General features: G+C 31.6%; 1 protein-coding gene across 3 annotated transcripts in view; it reads left to right on the forward strand.

Annotated features, from left to right (window-relative positions):
- Mccc2 (methylcrotonyl-CoA carboxylase subunit 2) overlaps positions 1-22,413 on the forward strand; it is a 702,143-nt gene that overhangs the window by 484,329 nt on the left and 195,401 nt on the right. Inside the window, exon 7 of one of the 3 annotated variants that reach the window (XM_089595593.1) lies at positions 18,971-19,061. The exons of the other annotated variants lie outside the window; for them this stretch is intronic. Within the exon in view, the coding sequence (XP_089451719.1) occupies positions 18,971-18,984 (14 nt within the window). The 3' untranslated portion in view covers positions 18,985-19,061. Of the gene's footprint in view, positions 1-18,970; positions 19,062-22,413 lie in introns of those variants that run through there. 3 annotated transcript variants of the gene reach the window in all.

Here is a 22,413-nt window from a genome sequence, read left to right on the forward strand (position 1 = left end):
TTTTTGGTCCACCCTTATATATGTATAGCAGTGGGGGTTCGCAATCTCAGCGCTCCATGTACCAACCCCCATATTCGTATTTGACCTAAGAATAATAAATTAAATCTTTCTACTAAGGTTTTTTTTTCATTTAAACTTATGTAATATTACATATTTCAAAAGAAAACTCTGGAGAACATTTAATTTGTTATCAATGTTGAAGTAACTTTTTATGGTACCTTAATAATCTGTACTTATTTCATGAATTTTTTCATGATTTTCAAAGTAAAAGTGTATTTAGATATAAAACAGATGTAGATATTATTAACGAAACGGCTTACTGAGTTTAAAAATTAGGCATATGGAAAGCATCGTCGTCTTTGATAATCGATAACCGAATCAATAATCGATCCTCTTCCAGAGAATAAACGACTTACAATGTCTAGAATTAGCATTCAGAATCAAATGAAACTAAAAGCAGAATAAATTTGAATAATTATCCTATAATCAAATAATATAAAATATAGAAATACCTACTTTAAACAGACAAAAATGATAAAATGGTTTGTTAGTATATATCAGTGCCCTCCGGTGAATTTGGAAATTCAAAGTGATTAGTGATCCGTTGGGGGCAAAATGTGAGAAAATAAATAAATACAAGTAAAGTGTATTTAAATTTTCTTGCTTTGATTTATTAATGCGCAACGTTTCGCTGACAATATGCGTCAGCCTCATCAGGTGCAGGTACGCGAGAATTCGTAAGTTTGGTTGACTTACTCGTCACCTGTCGTGCTATCGACTGACAAACTTGGCATTATTAATTTTCTCACATTTCGCCCCCAACGGATCACTGATCACTTTGAATTTCCAAAAATGATAAAAATAAAAAACGTCAATATATGTTAATTATCTTTATTTGTTTATCAGACCTAAGACTTAACAATAACGAACTTATGATTGTCACTTCAAATTTCTGCACATTATTGCATTCAATTTTCTATGTTAATTTTTGTACGTACAAGAAACTCTATGTTGTGGACTAAGAGATGCATATGAAAAAGAAAAATTTCGATTAAACGATTCCTTTCAAATACTAACTGATAACACATTACCCAATAACAATAAAAGTTTATAAAATGGTTTTTGTACGAAAAAAATTTATAGAAACCAGTAGTATCCAGATAAAAAATAAATAATTATTCAAATTAAAATTTTTATTTCTCGATAAAATTGATATCTTATTAATAAGGAGTGAGCCAGAAATAAAAATTGGTCGAGGCACTCATGAAATATGACTGCATGCATATGCTGATGTACAACCATGCACACTGACATTCTTAACTGTTTAAATTTTTTCCTAATATTTTTTCATAAAGGAAATCGTATGATCGTTTGATTTATTTAATAGTAAAATCAGGGCTCCAAGTAATTTTTTAATTCCTAATTTAAAGATTTTTTCAGAATTTGCAGATGTCATTTTTGCGATCTATAATAAAGCAGTAATGGAAAAAAATTTATACATTTTCCATAAAATAAAGCATTAAACAAATTGTTTGAAATCTTCAAGTAAAACAAATTTAGGTACAAAATTATAAAACAAAATTGATAAATTTTTATCACGCATTGTTAACATCATTTAAATTTTAAACACATATTATCAGTATTCAAATAACTTTAATCGAATAATTCTCAAGTATGACTTTACAAATGCTTTTAGTTTACAAAATTAAGATTTATAATAATTATTTTATTGCTTCTGCTGATATAAAATACATAATAGACTATAAATAGATTTTGATTATTTTTATACTCATAAAGTTGCACTGTTTTGCATATAATAAGACCTTAAAATAATGTTTAATATTTAGTACTATAACATTAAAATTAAATGAAAAATTAAAGACTATTTTTTTCAAACAGAAGTTCATTTTTTTGTATTCTGTAGTTCTTTGTTATTCTTGACAACATTTTTTCTTTTTTTTTTCTAATTCAGAAATTTGTCGAAGTTTTCTTTTCTTCTTATTGTATCCTGACAAATTTCTAGATCTTAGGTCTCTCTGCTGCCTTAAATCTTCTTTCTATTCTAAATAGTCTACAACAATAACCATTAGCCAGAAAACAAATTTTTTTTTGTAAATATTCGATTTTCAAAAATCAATAGAAACTAACAAACTGCGAATCAAGATAACCAAACTTTTTGTAACCATGCACACCCACATGCTCAACTGTTTTCAATTTAATCTCAATGTATTATTATGTAAAAGAGTTTGACAATTTTTTAGAATTTACAGACTAAAATAATCAAAAACAACAATGGAACACAAAAAATTGTTTTTTTTTTTTTAATGTAACTTTCGAAAATTATTAAACTCAAAATGATGAAAAAAAGTTTATACATAATTACTAAGTTCTCTTAACTGTAGTCACTGATTTTGGTTAAAAAAAATAAAACAAAGTTTACAATAATCAGTAGAAAAAGTCTTAAGTTATGACTAACTGTGTATGTGTTGCCAACTATCACACACGTTCACTGACATAGTTAATTCTTAAAAAACTATTCTTACATGGTTTTTTCGTAGAATTTAATATTCTTTTAAAATTGTCTTTGTAAGATATGTTACAGTTATGATAAGCAGATAAACTTTTATTAATTTTCAGACGTTTATAAAATAAAAGTAAAATTAAGATAAATTGGGCACATTGAATCGTTGATTAGCGGTGGTCGGTGTCCAGAAATAATAACAATAATAAACATTGATAAACAAAGAAAGTTAGTCAAGTTTCATCGAATTCTCTTTAAACGTTTCTGTCATAATACTGATTTTATACATTTAACTACTTACACCTACAGACATATTTTTTTAAATTTGATCTCAACACGTTCTTTGTAGAAAACTTTATGTTTCGAAATTTTTATCGGAATCACTAAGGTTAATCACTAAGAAATACGCAAATTGTTCTTTCAATTTTTAAAATATTCTTTAAAAAAAATTCTAATTAACTAATGACAAACAAAAACTTATTGAATAAAAATCAAAATGGGTAGAAGAATTGAATACTTATTAGGAACACAACAACTCTTTTTTCAAACATATTTTTATCTACAACTAATTGCATTACAGGTGAAAATCGTAAGTTTAAAAAACAATATTGCATCAAGACATGGAAAAGCTTCTCTAGGCGTAAATATACAATTTATTGTAAATAGAAAAGTTCAATTAAAAACTGTTACAATGGAGATATTTGAAGAAAGGGATACTGCCATCAACCTTTTACGCGTGATAAAAAATTTTTTCGGATATTTATTCCGTAAAAATTAAATATTTATACAAGCACATTGAATAACGGCAGTAACATGATAAAACTGGCACGATTGTTGAAAGGTGAACAAGAAAACTTAGATAGTAATGATGTTAGTGAGGAAGAAATTGATGGAACATCTGATGACGCAGAATTACCAGATGATCCAGATAATTCTGGTGTTATAAATGATTTTGATGACTCCGAGCTCCATGAACTACTAAAATGTGTAAGATGTGCTACTTATACTCTGCAGCTGTGTACCCACGAAGTCATAAAAAAAAGTGCAACTCTTACAAAGCTAAAAGTCTTGTTTTGTTGTTATAATAAAGAACTGACGTCAATCCTTTTTTTGTATTACAAATTGAAATTCTCAGTTGCGTCTTCGAGTTATCGATCGATTTACCCGAAATTGATTTGATAAATTCCTTAAAATATAAATAATCGTTATAAGTGTTTTTTTCAAACTGCTTATGTTGTAAAGTAATCAAATCAAAGTAACGCAATGAGTAAGATAAAAAACTCACAAAATTTTCGGACTACTGTTGAAATCTTCATTTATTTTTTGAATTCTATAAAATTATAAGTAAAAGTGCCAGTGCTACTAGGTCCATATACGATGAGATTAAAAATTACTTTTAGGCACGCGCTGCTGTGAAGACCCTACGAAATGAATCAATGGCAAAAATTTTTGAGACTGTAAAGTTAACAAACCCAGCTTGGATAACAGTATGAGGTGCAGCTCTGTATATTTTAATGTTAAAATCTCTTTTGAATGCTCAAGAAGTATACGACGCATTAGGAAGTAAGTTTAAGTCTCTCTTGTTGTCTGAGAGAATGTGGGATATGATAAAAAATCATATTGCAACATTAGACCCTTGCTATGATGCAACAATTATTCTACAAAAAAAAACAATTATACCTCGTAACTTTTACGAAACTTAGATGAGATGCTATTTGAGAGTAAAAAAATTAAAAACTTCTTTGGATGAAAGCTTGACGAACGTAACAAAAAGAAAGCACGCAAAGCTTTTGGGGAATGATGCCTTCTTGGCTGCAACGTATCTTGATCCACGGTACAGAAGAGCTGTTTTTAATAATAAAATTGCAAAACTACAACGTGCAGAGAATACTATACTTCACCTATGGAAAATAATAATCTCTGATAATGAAGTTGAAGGTTCTAAAGTCAGCCAACAAAAATGTAATACATCTGCACAGGTAATACATTTTTTATAATGAAATGATAAAACTGGTATCATAAATTCATATTATTCTTTAATTTATTATTTATCGTTATTGTTATCGTTAGTAGAAAAGCTATGGCGGTTCTAGAACACGGCGGTTCTAGAACAGCCCCCCTTTTTGCGGAATGTCCCCCTCTAAGGCGTGCCCCTGCGGCCAATGGGCGAGAGGCATGGTTTTTTTGCGCGCGCTGCGTGAGTTTGTGCGCACTACTTGCAGCGCTACTCGAGTTAGGTGCACTGCAATGTGCGTATGCAGCGGTAGTTTGCGCGCACTGCTTGAATATGTAACATCTTGTGCAGCTTGCATATGTGATGGTTATATGCATTTTAAGGTAAGCAAGCACGTTGCATGATAATGTAGGATGTAAAGTGGTAGGAAAATAATTGTTAAAAATTTCTTTGTTTGTTTTGATCAATGCGTTTATTTAAAATTTAAAAAAATTACTTGTACAAACTAGACTTACAAAATAATTTGTTAAACATCTTATTCTTGAAATACAATACATTTTTTCACAGCTCTTTATCATAATCGTAATCGTTGTCATCATCAACATCAATCCATTCCATATTTAAGTAAAACTTTTTCATTCGTTTGACAATATGAAGAGCACACATGGATCTATAGTCACCATTGTGATGAGCACAAGTAGTAACTCAAATACTAGCCTCACATCTACTGGAGCACTTTTTAATGACTCGTTTTGTTTGAAACAATCGAGGACGATTAAAGGTATTCGATTGAGAAAGTGATGTTTGCCTAATAAAGGCATACAATCTTTGCCATAATATGAATTTTAAGAATCAGCATACATATTATATAGCAATGCATACTGATTACGCGTTATATCGAGATTAAGATCATAATTTGCATAATATTGTGAATTTAAATAGAGTTTTACACTTCTTATATTGCAGTAATCAAACATACTAATAAACTAGCGCTTACATCTTTCTGATTTTTTCGGTTTGCTTGAAAGGCTAAAACAAAATAACGCGGCTTTTCCAACTGATTAGATGTCTTAACCGTCCAGATATGTTTTGATGTGCTAGGTAACAGGGGATACTCATATAATTCCCAAGTTCGAAAACTCATAGATACAAACTTATCTTTTTGCAGATAATTTAGTAAACAAATTTTATGAGAATCTGACATTACCACGTGAGGCATAAGCCACTTAAGCTTTAATATTACTATTTTAAAGTCTTTCCAAGTTGCTGCGGCCGCAGGATCAGCAGCATTGGCATTAATTGGAGCTTGCAACATGGCGTTTATATCGTTTCTTGATCTTGTAAGTATAAGCTCATGTTTTACATAAAAACTATCTTACGATAGTCTTTAGCAAAACCTAAAATCATATTCACTGGAAGTATTATATCAAAGTAGCCGTTGTTATTAGTAAGGCTATCATCTTTTTCTCCAACGCCAAGCCAACCTGCATTTATCATAGATTTATTTTGATCAGGACAAAGCGATAACCAATTTTTCATCAGGGTTGTTAGTCGAACATTTTTGCACTTGTCTACCTCTATAGCATTTATCTTATATCGTATTTCTTCAAATAAGTGACAGATAGCGTTATTTATCAATGCAGTATTTGTTACTGCTGTATTTTCAGCTGCTTTGACCAATCTTCCGTAAACATGTAGAGAACTTCTGGATGGTAAAAGACACAAGTCTTGATGTTGAATTGAAATGCGAATTTCATCGCTATTGCCATATGTTGATAATGCATACGGCTGATGAGCATGAATCTCGTAGTGCGCATTCTCAATTGATTCGTCAAATGCGACTGGAGACTGAATACTAAGAATCTCGCTCATTTTGTATACAATAAAAAAGTATCCAATTTAGTTTCCACCAGAGCTTTTTATTTTTAGACTGAGACTTTTTACAAACAATATGTTTTGATGAGTTAGTTTTTCACGTGTCAATCGTTTTCTTGGATGTCTCGATTCTTTGATGAACTTTTTTTTCTGACGTCTCAACGCTTTGACAGTTCGTTATTGACTGAGTGCTGGAGTGCATATTGAACTGTCCGTATGATTTGTTTAGTTATTATAAGCGATACCCATTATGTAGAAGGTTTTATGTGCAATCTTATAGTTGTGATTTCTCCACGAAAATTGACTAAATCACCATCCTGATATACAATGCGTAGTTGTATAAGATTAATAATACGTCTAATAATTGGTAAATAAATTATTTGTGAAGGAACTTCAATGATTTTATACCTGGGTGATACAGCAGGAAAAAATTCATGAATCGTATGTACTTTTTGGCTGTTTATGTAAGCTCCACTCGTGATGTTACATTCAACTCTTAATGTGTTAATCTTTAGAATAGCTACAGGTAAGTCTGAAATATGAGTGGTATGATTTTTTAGAACTCTCTGAGTGAAACCTTATAGGTGGCCTATAGAATCTTTAGGTCTGAAATCAATAGTATGACTGCACTTGATGACACTTCAAAGCGTATTATTGTTTGGCTTAATATCGAGAGTTATATTGCGAGGTTGTAATACCTCAATCAAAAATGACCTGATATCTTCAATCTCATAACTGCCCATTGGTAATACAATAACTTGATTGCCAACATAAAATTAATCACAGTTTTCATTAATATTTGGGATTGAGTTGAATGACAAAAGTTCTACTAAGCCAAGAACGAAGTTGTGTTTTGGTGATAATTTAGTCGGTGGAAAATACTGTGCTTCTAAAACAGAAGAAGTACCGGAAAGGCTGAGTGTTAATGTTTCTTCCATGGTTGTTGAATTGTAACTAAGCCGTTTTTCCCTATGTAAGAAAGTTATATTTGTTTTAAAAGAAACTTTAAGCACAAATGACCGCAGTTGTAGGAGTTGAATTTTTTATATCGCTTATGATTATATTTAACTTTATTAACTTTTAGATACAACATTAAGTCAGTAGGTGGCTGCAGATCTATAAAACTGTCAAAGAACACTACATTATTACCACGTTTTACATAAGCCACCCAGTGAGTTCCAGGTCCATTCTTATCATCAAGATTTACTATAGCTGTTTTACAAAACCATTGACCATCAGCAGGTAAACTGTTTCTCATGAGTACTCCACGAAAATGGGGAATTTTTAAGATTTTAGAATATTTCATCAAATCTATGTTAGTTAGAGGTCGATTAGGTAATTTTGTTTCTTTGACTGTTTTTTTTTTGGAATCTTTTTTTAAACCTTTCACAGCGTAAGGCTTCAAATAGACTCCTAGACCAGTTTTATGTGGTTTAAGATAAAGACCTTTTCCAATCGCAGTAGCTTCCATGGTTTAATTATGTCTCTGACTTTCTGCTAGCTGCTTTTTGGCTGACTGAGCAGCATTAATGCTCTTCATAATTCCAGCTATTCCATTGGCTATAGCACTGGTTGCAGTCAAACCAGCAAATAAGGGAATTAAAGGTAAAGCTCCACCAATCTAGGTAGGAAGGTGTAAGATGCGCGAAATCGTAACATACTTTTTACCTCCCGATTTTTTACCTGCACAACGAGCACCTTTTAAAGCACTACTAATGACGTCACGAGCACTTTTGCTTTTAGTATTCATGTCTTGCGAGGCAGCCTCAATAACTGCACTTGAAGCACTATATTATTTTTTCTTTAATCCACCCATCCTTCTTTTCTTTTTTTTAATACCCTGTTTTTTCTTCTGTTTCAGCCCCATGCCAAATTTACTTTTAACCTTCATAGCGCCAGTCACTAGGGCAGCTGCTGCTTTCTCACCAATACTTAAATCTAAAGCTTAAACTCTTTGCCAAGCCTTCTCAGCTAAAATTTTATCTGCTTCGTGTCTGGCTTTCAAATCTTGTCGATTTTTTGAGTACGCTATATCATGCTCTTTGCACGCTACGTTCAGCGGATTTACCCCTAGATCGCCTTTAGCAAGACGCTTAACAAGCTTAGTACCTGGGCCGCAGTACTGATAGCCTGGAAAATAAAGCTCTAATGGTAAAGAATTTATGATTTTATTTAAAATTGATAAATGAAGAGCTAAAACTATATAAGCGTTGTACTATTTCATTAAAAGGTTAGTTTGAACTGATTTTCATACAGTATAGACACGGAGTTGAAAGAGCAATCCATAAAATTACAAGGTCCTAATTTTGACGCTATTGTAAAACAAGAAAAGCGTTCGAATCAATATGGCGAACTACTCCCTGATAGTATTCGCGCGGTATTTTGCAGTCCATCTAATTGTGGTAAAACTAATAGCTTATTAGCTTTAATCGTGCATCCTAATGAAGTTAAGTTTGAAAATGTGTACGTGTATTTAAAGTCACTACAACAACCAAAGTACAAGTTTTTAAAAGAACTATTGGAGCCTATAGAGGGTGTCAAATACTTACCTTTTAGCGAACACGAAACTGTAGTCTCACCAGATGATACTTTACCAACTTCTATAATAATTTTTGATGATGAAACTTGTGAAAAACAAGATAATGGAAAGGCTTTTTTCTGCATGGGTGGACACAATAATGTGGACTGCTTCTATCTTTGTCAGTCATATGCTCAAGTACCAAAGCATCTTGTAAGGGATAATGTTAAATTTTCAGTTTTATTTCGTCAGGATAAAGTTAACTAGAGGCATGTGTATTATGATCATATAAACTCAGACATGTCACACATTCAATTTTAAAATTTATGCTCTAATTGCTGGAATGACGATAAACATGGATTTCTTGTTATGAATAAGAATAGGCAAATAAATAATGGCCACTATAGAAACGGCTTTGATAATTTTGCTGTACATTTACGGCATACCTAGCACAATCATTACAGTGTGTTACAAGACATTTAAGACGTTCTACGTTAGTTAGTAAAGGCGCGAGAGGTGGTTAAAGAAAAGTACAGACTGTTAAAGTTTGGGAAAAATGAGGCTGAAAGAGTACTTAGTGAAACTTTTAAACCCATTACAGACCCTCTAATGGAAATTGTTGCTGAAACAAAAAAAAAAAACAAAAAAATAATAGTAATGATTCTGTTACTTACACTTATCTTTATCGTAAAAACGATGAAGAAAATAACAAAGTTAATAACGTGAGTCAACAAAAACATAGAAAAAAAATTAGAGAAGGTGATACAACATTTGAGTCTGCCATTAGTAAAAGCGATGATAATGATTTAAATAATACTATTCCAAACCAATCTATTAATTACATTCAAGTCAGTAAAAATTTATTAAATAATTTTTATTTACAAATACTTGATGAGAATTAGAAAGATTTATTAGATTTGAAGTATGCAGTACGAAAAGAAAATGAGATGTATAAGCTTGGTAATTCATGAATAGACTTTGAAAACAATCGTATCAAAAAAAATGATATAAATTATCCAACGAGTGTTGGATTAATGGAGTTACTCATTCAAAAGCATCCTGATGAATCTTGAATGATGCAGGATGATTTGGAAAAATACTACACAATATTACAAGCTTCAAGTGTTCATAGAAAAGGGTTTCAAAAAAACGGAGCTATACGAACCCATAATAGCAATAAGTTTAATAAAATTATTGCTCCAATGTTTAATCTTATGGTTAGTAAAAAAGGTAGATTGTTGCTACCTTATTTTAAAACTGCTCAAAGAATGCAACAAGTAGATTATATATACTGGGATGACCCTAATGAGTTAGTACATCGTTTACACTTATTAATAGCTGAAAAGTTGGCAGAAAATACAAGTCATGACAATAAAATTATATCACTTATCGAAGAGCTTCATGAGGAAGAATATATACATATATTGATGCATGTAATTATTGCTTCAGTATCAAAATGAGTGTCGATGTATTCGGTCGAAAAGTGGGTAGGACCGGAGATGGTAGCCGAGGTCCTCCTGGTATTGGATACAAACTTACCGTAGATGGACAGTATGACTTAGATAATAAAAGACTGTGCAATGTTCGAACACCAAAACATCCTCAAGATGCAGTAAATTATGCTTACTTGATTGAAATAGTTAAAAGACTTGAAAAAGAAATAGATAGCATTCGAATTTTTATGTACAACTTGCAAAAAAAACTCCCATTTATTCAAGCTGATTCAAAAAACTTAAACCTTTACAAATAATACATGGAGCAAACCGTTGAGAAACTCCATAAGGCAGTCAGGCGTAACTATCCTCACCAAAAATTCAACATACGTGGCTTAGACGAGAGTTGGCAAGCAGACCTTAAAGAGATGCAGCCTTACGCTCGTGAAAACAAAGGTTATCGGTGTATGCTCATCGTAATAGATGTTTTCTCCAAATACGCATGGGCTGTACCTGTCAAGAAAAAAACTGGTGAAGAAGTAACTGCAGTAATACATTCAATATTAAAAAAAGGACGCGTACCCGTAAACATACAAACTGATCGTGGCAAAGAATTCTACAATGCTAACTTTCAAAATCTCATGCAAAAATATAAAATAAATTTATACTCAACTAACAGCAATCTCAAAGCGTTTATATGTGAGCGATTTAATCGTACTTTAAAAAATTTGATGTTGAAAAAATTGAGTTTGCAAGGCAATTATAAATGGTTTAATTTGTTACAAACATTAATAAAATTTTTTAATAATAGAAAACATCGAACAATTGGTTTAAAACCGAAAGATGTTGTTGCTGAAAATAAAGTTCAAGTCATGAGGAAGTTGAAAAAAATATGTGGAAATAGTGATCAGTCTAAGCCTAAATTCAAAATTGGTGATAAAGGACGAGTAAGCAAAACCAAACAAGCATTTGAAAAAAGGGTATACGCCTAATTGGTCGACGGAAATATTTACAATTACACGAGTAGCAACAACAAATCCAACAACGTATCATCTCAAAGATTACCTAAATCAACCTATTTCTGGAGGTTTCTACGAACAAGAACTGCAGAAAACAAAGCATCCTGATATATACCTCATAGAGAAGGTTCTTCGAAGGTGTGGTAATCAAGTCTTCGTCAAATGGTTGTGCTTTGATAATACTCACAATAGTTGGACGAATAAATAAGATTTTTTTTTTAATTGCTTCAAGTTTAAATCATATGATTGTAATATGTATGAAATAATAATGAAAAAGTTACATAGAACTTTTGAAATAAATACACAAAAATTTAGAAAAAATTGTAATTTATTTTTCCCATCTTTTTTACATTATGCATAAAAAAATATGATGTGCTTTCCGTTATACACTATAAACAATTTAAATTCATTTACAGCATCCAACAAGTCATTGTAAAATTCTTCATTTTTATAGAGAGCTGAACTTATTCTAGTCTGCAGAAAAATTTGGAATTCATCAAGTTCTGCAGCTTTTCTAGGTCCGAATTTAGTATACACTTCCCTTAATTTTGACACCATGTAGTTTCAATTGGGAATCAATTCGGAAAGTTTCCTTGTTGGAAGGAAATCGCTGTCAGCAATTTTGTTGAGTGCTGCAAGATTCATCTTAAAAAAAAAAAAACAAAAAAACATGATAGTTAGCATAAAATATTTATACATTACATATACTGTGTAAATATGCACAAATATTGACTATAAAAATATGTTACCTTCACTGTATTCAGATTTTTTACTCGGTGGTTTACTTAAAGATGATGTCACCTTCTGTTGATTAAGTTCAACCTTACTTAGACCTGTGCTTGAGAGTAGAATGAGCTTGTCTGGCTGTGACAACTCCTTATATAGTGCTGATCTTCCCTCTATTGACTCATCTGCTAGTGTTCTGTCTATTTTTAGTTGATCCAATACAATAACTACCCTTACAGCTTCTTCTACCTGATTGGCCATCCCTTCTATCAAGTCTTCCCTCTTATTGGATGATTTTACTCCCACTATGCTGCAATGACCCCACGGTAGAGTGTCTGTACAATCAGGTAGCAAATATCGTTCGTCATCATAAGCACTTAGTGCAATTTTTGTCTCTTTTTCACTAAAAAGCTGATGATGATGCGATCTAATTTTTTTTTGCTCTCATTCAATGATGGTGTTTTCATACTAACATGTTATATAATCATCAAAAGTTATTGTAGTCTTTGCAATGGAACTTTTAACTCCTTTTGCTTTCTTTACGGGGTTTTGATCTTGAATTTTTACACTATTCATTTTGCTCCTTAGTCCTACAAATTCCAACATAATTTTTCCATTACATTTATCCTTCATTAAGCCAACAATTTTTTTATTAACGAGCGGTATATTAAATCTATTATCCAAGTGATAGTCTGAAGTATCGAATTCTTGAATATTCTCACGCATTATATTATAAATATTTTGGTTCTTTATTTCATACACAAGACTGTTAGTGTTTGTGTACAAAAGTTTGCACTGATCTTCCATTTTATTTCTCATGAAGTTGTAATGAAGTTGATACACAAGTGTCGTTGACAGGTCCAAGACACTTAATCCAACATATATTCATTTTTTTATACATACATCCGTACGAAGTAACTGTATAGCCGCAAGCTGCTAATAAAAAACATCACAGCTACGGAAATTCGGTCTTGCAATATATGTCTCTGCACCATACCTCCCCTTTCACTTGTTAATTAGTTTAACATCAACTCGTTTACGCTCATTTTTCATAGTCTCTCCGTAAACGGCATTATTAAATAACTTATAGAACATCTTCTTGAAGTCATTCTTAGCATTTTGACGTTTTTTACTGTTCAAGTCGATGTATTTTTTTAGCCAATGACTTTGTTTAAACTGTAGAGTTCTATGAATTTTTTTTATGCGAAGACCATGACTTACAGCTTGCTTGAGTGCACGGTAGTGTATCACATATCGTTCTTTGTCATATAAGGTGGTCATTAGTTTATTTTGTTTGGATCCAGGAGGTGCCATATGCTCAGCACAGAATGGTTAATCTTTATGAGCATTGTAAAGGGTTTTAGGATACTCAAGATCCACTGCAAGTATATAACTGATTTCAGCATCATCATTTTGTTTGCAAAACCATGATGCCCATGATGGTGAAAGTGGTGATTGTAAATCAATATAATCTAACCATTCGCATTGGGAAAACTGCATTTTTTCTTCTGAAAAATATTTAGAAAACAACTATAGTATACATCTTAAGTAATTAAGTAGCTAAAATTTTAAGTTTGTGCATACGTGTATTATGTAATTTGAACTGGAGTAAGATTGTTGGCTTATTTGAACTTTTACCTGAGACGTATATATCATTGTATTATATATAGTGTACATCAGAATGTTAGAAATTATGTTTCAAACGCGCAAAAGTAAATTTTTCTACTTTACCGTTTTCATATGATGCTGCTGTTGGCGCTGCCTCTACTTCTTTAGCTGCTGATTTTATTGGTGCTGTGATTTCTTCTTCTTCTTCCACTATTACTTTTGGCATTTCTCCTGCAGAAAGATCCATTAACATGAGTTCAGAAGGTTGTTGTTCAGAAGAAGTTGTGTGTCGTTGCAAAGCACAAAAAATCAGATGTTCCTGATATCTTCTTATATCACCATCAGTAGTCTTTTTTACCATATTTATGCTGAAAAAAATAAAATGAAATAAATTAAGGAGTTTTCGCTTCTTAAAAAGGTAGAGAGAAATAAAATTATTAATGAGAAATATAGAAAGGTAGAAATCTTAACATCATTTCGGCGTCTCGAGTGAAATTTAGAAAAGTATAACTTTCAACATCATTTCTGCGTCTCGAGTGAAGTATAGAAAAAAGTATTACATAAAAACGTAGTTATAAAAATTTTACCATACCTTGATGAGTGTGTCTCGACCTATGCGTTGTGTGAGCTTGTGGTTTAACTCCTTAACTCCTTGACTAATTCGAATAGTGTGACTATGACACTTGAGGACCGTCTAGGGCGTTCTCCACAGTATATTATTAGGGAGAGAAAATTTGTATCCACGCACTAATTTCCCTCACCTGCAGACATTCACACGTGATAGAAATTAAGTTTTCCAATTGGCTTATGGTAGTTGGAGGGAGGGGGAAGTCAAATTTTCAAGCAATTGTAGACCTCTGATGCTATGGGCATGTAGTGAAAAAGGGTTGTAGAATAATGAATAAGTATTTCCGTTGGTTTAAAATGAGTATTTAAAATTAGAATAAGGTGGGGGAAAAAGCTACAGTTTTTGGAGTAGCTGCTTCAAAGTGTTTAAAAGGAGGGCTGAATACTAAAATATTTAGTTTTGTAAAATCATCGAAATGGCTCATACACGTCCATCACATACGTTCTATAGTAAAGTAGAGCTTATAGAAATAGAGAGTTTCCAGAATATTTTGGATAATATGCTGCCGCAGGATTTTAATGATGGTGATTTAGAACCTTGCACATCACCACAACGAGTATCTGCAAACTCAATTTCCATTATAGATGAAGAAGATTTTGATGTACTCCTTGGTAAGCCACGTTTTACTTTATAATTTATTTACGTATTTATAATAAATCTTAAATTATTGTTAAATAACTCTATCCCCTCCAGAATCAATATCTTTTTCGTCGTGGAGAACAGCACCGCCCTCAAACATTAATGGAGCATTGTCAGCAGTGACTTAAGTCTTCCTCCGGGACCGTCTTGTCCTGGAGTCGTCATCCCGACGACAAATATATCTTTATCGTCTCCTACACCTTCCTTTATACAGAGGTTTTAGACGCTTGAAGACGGTGGAATTCACCAACGGCTGCAGCTCAGGATTTTGGTAAATTACTTTGCTATATTTTATTACTTTTTTTTTAAACATTTTATAATTTATAATTTATAATTTATATAATTATTATGTGAACTTTTTCTAGAATCAATCTCTTTTTTACCGTGGGAAACAGCATGGTGTTCAAACATCGATGCAGTGTCATTGGATTCTAAGAATCTTTTTCCAGCATCCCCTACACCTGCCTATACGGAGAGATTTGAGATTGCGAATTGGAGTTCACCGCCAGCGGTACCTCTGAATTTAGTTGTGCCAGTCGTTGATCTAATGATATTACCATTAGTACATTATGAGGCATTAGTCATTGATTTAACAACATCGCCATTAGGTAATTGTAAGGAGGTAATTAACATATCATCATCGCAAGTTGATGATATGCCATTACTTGAAATTGTGTGTAAAGTAACATACGTGAATAAGAGGAAAATAATAGAAAAAGAAACGAATAGTACAAAGGTGTGTCGTTTTCTGAAATTCGATTAAAGTTTTTATAATTTATTTTTATTTTCAACTGTAAAATGATAAACTGTTTTATCCAAATAAATTGACATTATAGTTTTCATAATGTGTAAGGTATTCTTAATAAAATCTTAACTTAGAAAAAATCAACATTTGTTTATTTAACAGTACCTATTCGTTATATTATTTTACATATGCAGTTAAACATATATAATAGTTGAAGAAATTTCAATTTTCAAAAAAAATTTTTAATAATATAAATGAAATTTGCCCATATTAATTTTATTTCTTTTAATAATTTTTAAATAATCCTAACTTTACAAAGTAAGCACCTTCAGCATCAAGTTGCTTTAAAATTTTTCTACCAACTATGTGTATTGCTCTAGATAGAAAATGCTCCAAACCTGTTGAGAAAAGAAATTCCGTTGGGAATTGTTGATCTGCGGATTAGTCAGCATACGTACGGGGCTTTGAACTACACATGTAGAGCCATAATTGTATAAGACAAGGTATGTATATTTGGCATACATAAATGATGCATGGAAAAGGAAACTGTGCTCCAAACATTCAGCCGTTTTAATTTTCTCATTGTCGAGAAAAATTTGGAGCGACTCCTAAGCTGAATGTGGTACAACTAAACTTAACGTCTTGGAATTATCTACTTCTCTCGTTTTAAAAGAACAACTCTTCTAAGCGAAAATGCATGAAAAAGTAAAGTGGTGCTTCTAACTATCCAACTGTTCCAGTATAGTCACGGTTTTTTTTAGTTTAGTCACAGCTGCTCGCGAGCTCGGGTATGCTCACAGCGGTTTAGGCGCTCGGAGAGAAGGGAAGCTGTATCTCATACTTACTCACGGGCTGGGGGGGGGTCGAGGAGAAAGGAAGTTGTATCTCATGCTCGCTAACAGAGAGGGGATTGCAGAGAATTTACGCAAACTCAAGCAGCGCTGCGGGTGGGAAGATGTCGCTAGCTCTGATACAGAGAAGTTATAAATAGTGGTTGCATCTTCTTATTATCGCAGTTTTACTTATTCAGCATAAGTAGTAAGAGCAACGGTGAAAAAAAAGCTAGTCGAATAGAGAAGACATTGAGAAAAAATACTTTTCAACCTTAAAATTCTTAATTTATAGATACTCATCAAACGCATCATCATGAATTTTATCATCAGTATCCATGGCTTTCATAATGCTGATAAATACTTCATACCAAAAGAATTTTTTATGGTTTCGTTGCAAGAAAACGTTGTTGGGCACTGGATAATCAAACCACCCTGCAATTTCAATGATTTACCGCTGGATATAAAAAAACATAATAATCACCAGACACTAGAAGTCCACGGAATCGAATGGTTTAAAGGTGATATAACATTAAATGACTTTAAGTTTCGTCTTACAAATATTACTAAAAACCTTAAAAGAATTTATACATATGGAAGTGATAAAGCCCAATCCATTAGCTCAATCCTGACGCGAGAAGTTGACGATTTGTTGCAAATATGTCGTCCCTTCAAACACCTTGAAAATAAAGTCTCTTCTTCCATATGCCTTACACATGGGCAAGATCATTTCGAAAAAAGAAAGCTATTTTGAGCTTAAAGTAAAGCACAATTATTAAAACAACAGTTTATTACTAGTACATCAGTCAAATCATCAAAGCGAAACAGTGATTCATACTATGCAGCATATGAACGTCTTAAACGGCAAAAACTGCTGCCTACATGGATAAGTGGGTACGACGTGGTTGGTTAAGTATAGCATATGGTAAAGGGAGTAGTAATAAAATTTTTACGGTGTATTTTTTTGTATTTTAAGAATAAGATGTTTAACAAATCAATTTGCAAGTTTAGTTTGTACAAGTAATTTTTTTTTAATTTTGAATAAACGCATTGATCAAAATAAACAAAGAAATTTTTAACAATTATTTTCCTACCACTTCACATCCTACATTATTATGCAACGCGCTTGCTTACCTTAAAATGCATATAACCATAACATATGCAAGCTGCACAAGACTTTACATATTCAAGCAGCACACGCAAACCACCACTGCAGACGCACATTGCAGTGCGCCCAACTCAAGAAGCGCTGCAGGTAGTGCGCACAAACTCACGCAGTGCGCGCAAAAAAAAACTATGCCTCTCGCCCATTGGCCGCAGGGGCCCGCCTCAGAGGAGGACATTCCGCAAAGAGGGGGGCTGTCCTAGAACCGCCGTGTTCTAGAACCGCCATAGCTCATCTACTATCGTTATTATTATTATTATTATTGTTATTATTATTAGGAAGTTACATAATTTATGGTATATAGTTATAAACATTATCAAAACAATAACAAATTTCATTTTGATGATTAAGATGATTAACGTATGCATTTTTCATGAGTAAAAGACAAGAAAAATTTTTTTTTTTTTTTTTTTTTTTTTGTTATCCTTACAATGTATTTTTGTTTAGTACAAAATTTATTTCGACGTATTAATAATTCATATTCCAATCTTTATGATCATTGAAATTTAATAATTTACTGTTCAAATAGTGTTTCTCACAGTGTACCAGAAACTAAAGTCTTTACAAAAGCATGTCTGCTTTTACCATACAGTAGCACTTAGAGAACTCAAGACAAGTTGTAATATTAAAATAACTCAGGCTCGTTAAAAGTTTAAAAGAATGTCATAATCAGTAAGAAACTGACTAATTTTGGTGAGTTTTTACAATATGTTGAATTGTAGTCAGAATTTTAAAAACTAGTATCAAAAGTAAATACATTGAAGCCCTTTATAATACAATACATAAAAGATATGAGAGTTAATGAAATATTAATTCATGATTTTATGTGTCAAATAAACTTGTAAAAAGGTGAACATTTAGAAATATAAAAATAAATACAATCATCAAGAAGAATGATTTTTACGCATGATAATCAAAATTGCGTGATACCTTTATGTTTCAAAGTAACTTAATTTAAAATGTACAAAAAATCTTGAGTTTGTCAGCAGTTAGTAGCGGGATGTCAAAAGAGCAAGGGAGTAAAAGATTTGTTATGGTCTGCTACACGGGATCTTAGAGTACTCTGTTATTCTTTTTTTTTGGTGGCAACAAGCTTGTGGCTATGATTGAGATATACCTAATATACTACTCATAGGTATATAATGCCAGCGTATGAAAAATCCACAATAGCCTCTTACTAATGTAAATAACTGACTTTAATCCAAACAGTAATGATATGAACTATATTTCTGTAACAGTAGCTATAGTAGTTTATTAATGTTACTGCATTTTTGCAATTAGTTAAAACTACAAGATATCCCATTTTCAGGATGTACAAGGTGAAGATACAGATTTAGATAAATTTGATATATTTTTACAAGAAAAAGAAGGAAACAACCTAGCATTTATTAGAAATCAATCGTTCTTAATGATTGATTAGATCATGATGAACTATAAAGCTACGGAGTTTAAGTTGAATAAAAAAAAGAATGTTATCACCCACTGGGAGTCAAGAAAAAAAGTGATCCTGAATTATATTTATTGTTTTGCGTACCAAATATTCTGCCAATGACATAAGTTACCGTAGAACGGTTATTTTCTGGTATGGCATTCATTTAAGATGTAATCTTTCAGCAAACATATTACAGGATATTTTGGTAATTCAATGTAATAAGCGCTTAAAAAAGAGATTGAATCCAAACAATAACAAAAAAAAAAATAAATAACAGCAATACAAGCCAAAGTGATTCTCATAATAATACTGAAAAAATTGTCTAATATTCTCTGATGGATACAAAATGTATTACTAAATATTATCATATAGTACTCAATAACTAAAAACGAAGTATTTGTGTAAGGTTTTTTGATTTTTAAGTAGTTTTAACTCGGTCGTTTAACGTTTTTACATTGTGATAGTAAAAATTTTAGAAACGAAAACTTCTTTATCTGCGTCAGGTTTTGTGATTCACATTGATGTTCATCACTGTATAATAAAGTACTACGATTGTAATCGTATTATTGTTTATGCACGTTAAAAGTGCAAACTTAGTAAATTTAGAATTTCTGTAATTGACAAAAGATGCAAGAGAGGTTATTTTGTGGTAAGAAAAATGTTTGTTTCATGCTTCAATAACAAGGATGTGTTGTGTGAATATAAAATATATTTATAGTTTTTAAAGGAAATGCAATAAATGTGACTGTGTAATTGTTTGTAAGAAATTGTAAGGTTGGAATATGAGTAATAATAAATATAAATTTTTATTTGGTATATACAATCCTATGATTATTGTCATTATTATAACTATTATTATTATTATCATTATTATTACTATTTTTCTTAGTACTATTATTATTATTACTGTTATGATTATTATTATCATGATTATTTTTATTATCATTATTATTATTATTATTATTATTATTATTATTATTATTATTATTATTCTTATTACGTCATTATGCTTTCTTGTAACGTATTTTAGCAGCATAAAGTTATTGTAACTAAAAGTAGAATAATTATAACTACAGTATTTCAGTGTTATCTTCTACATCAGTGTCAGTACTTTAAGCTGTGGCTTTACCTGCGAGAGATTCATTTAAACGATAAAAACAGCATGTTCTCTTTTTGCATTAATTTTGAGTATTTTTTCTTTGTTTTCTCATTTTTTAGCAGTTGGATATTCTTAAAACTATTTTTTTTGTGTACCTTTCAATTTTATTATGTAAACTCATCCCCTTTAGTAAGCCTTTAAGTTAAATGATAAGTTATTTAATTATAGTATCAAACAGGGGTATTCTTCTAATTAAGTTATCAAAAACTTCTGAATTTCCAGTTAGGCGAAAGATATGATGATTTTATATGGATTACGAAGACTAGGTAACACTAGTTGAGAAGTGGTTCTAAATAATGTCATAATGAATTTCTTATGTATTTGTAAGTTTAAATATGCCTTTTTTTCTAATAGTAACAGAAGTAATTCTTTTTATACTTTGCAACCTTTTCAAGATAATTTTAGTCATTTTTCAATAATTTTATTGGAAATTACGAATAAAATATTTCTGTTGTATGTGCAATTTCGTAGACACGCTATTATCATTTCCAAAATTCTTTATGATTATACAATCTAAATAGCCAAAGTAGGGTTGTTTTTTAATTTTTTTTAATGTTTTAACACGCTTCGATGCTTTTTTTTATTTTTAGAAAATCCTGAATATAAAAACTTCTGACTTATTTTTATGCAAACTAAAAACACGACCTTTTCCTCACTTTTAGGCTTAGGTTACAATAAAACCATGATAAAACAATGTCTGCATATCTTTAAAAAATTTTAAACATTATAAAATTTTTCCGAAATATTATACTATGATTTCATGATTAAATAAATAAAACATCGAGAATAGAGATAACGTTGTAACGTCGACTAAAACATGTACTGTATTAGTTTTACATATACCCATACTGGGGTTTTACGCTTATATTACCAAATTTCTTTTTTTTTCTCTTAATTCTGTTTTTTCCTACTCTAAACCTATCTACTTACCCCATAGGTAAACCTATCTTTTCTAAATACCTTAACGTTTTCTACAAAGGGTGTCAGTCTTCCGTGCAAGTCACTAATATAAGTGTCCCTTTATATGACTAAGCCATTAATCCAACTGGGTACTATACTTTCAGAGCACCGTGATCATCTCAAGTACATCTCAGCTGTTGTCAGATTAATGGAAGGATTTTTCCTAATAAATCATCTATCGGATCGTACTGACTTTTTTATACTAATAGTGACTTTACCGGCGAGATAGACAGGTATTGGTTTCCGTGAAAGATAAGAGGTCCAGACATTATCTGGAAAAATCCACTGATCATTTTAAAAATTGGTTTAGTTTTTTTTCAGCATCCTGTATACTTTTCTCAACAAAAGAACTCAAGAAATGAGATCTCGAAGTTTTTTCGCGAGGATTCGAACCCAAGACTCCTCAAAGTCTCTCATACTAGTCAACCATCGCCCGCCAAACACTAAGTTACCCCTAAGGGCAGTACTAAAGGTCCTGGGAAAAGCTCTGAAGCTCTGGAGATTCGTAATAAAAACTACTATTTTTTAGTTGCTTAGCTGAAGATATCACGTTTTTAAGAGTTTTTTTAAAGGGTACGTGGCCATAATGTATCTAAAAATTATGAAAATGATTGTATCACGCTTATATAAAGTTACTAAGCATGGTATTATTTTACATTCGAATCTTGATCTTGTTTGTACGAAGATGAAGTCGAAATAGGAAGGATTAAAATAATATTTTTATATCGATCAACCAATTTCGGTACATAGATTGCTTCTCTTACTATAGAAAACAAGTAAAAGTTGTTGATTTTGGCCTATCTTCCCGGCCGTTGAAAGTATCAGGTTTTTCTAATTTTTGAGGTTTTGTTGTCATAAAATTATTAGAACAGGTTATTTTCTACACAAAAATGAAAATACGACTTTTACGTTCTAGTGTTCACACAAACGAGCCCAATTGTCAAACAAAATTGTTTTATATGGTGTGAAATAACTAAATGTGTAGCTAAAGAGACTTTTCTCACAGCCAAAAGTATTTTTCCGCACACTTTTTCACACAGTGAAAATCAAGGTACTCTTTTGCATTAATATGGGGCCCGAAAAAGTCCTTTTCTCCACGCTGGTGAAGTGCTCTGGGCCCTGCGACACACATTTCGCACTCCAAGCGTAAAGTCCCTTTCTGCACTAGAGTGTAAGTAATTTAGAGGGCAAAAAGTGTATC

The sequence above is a fragment of the Copidosoma floridanum genome, unplaced genomic scaffold (assembly GCF_036245765.1).
Source record: "Copidosoma floridanum isolate Cflo_tuat_1 unplaced genomic scaffold, Cflo_Japanese_pri ptg000026l, whole genome shotgun sequence".
Taxonomy (NCBI): Eukaryota; Metazoa; Arthropoda; class Insecta; order Hymenoptera; family Encyrtidae; genus Copidosoma; species Copidosoma floridanum.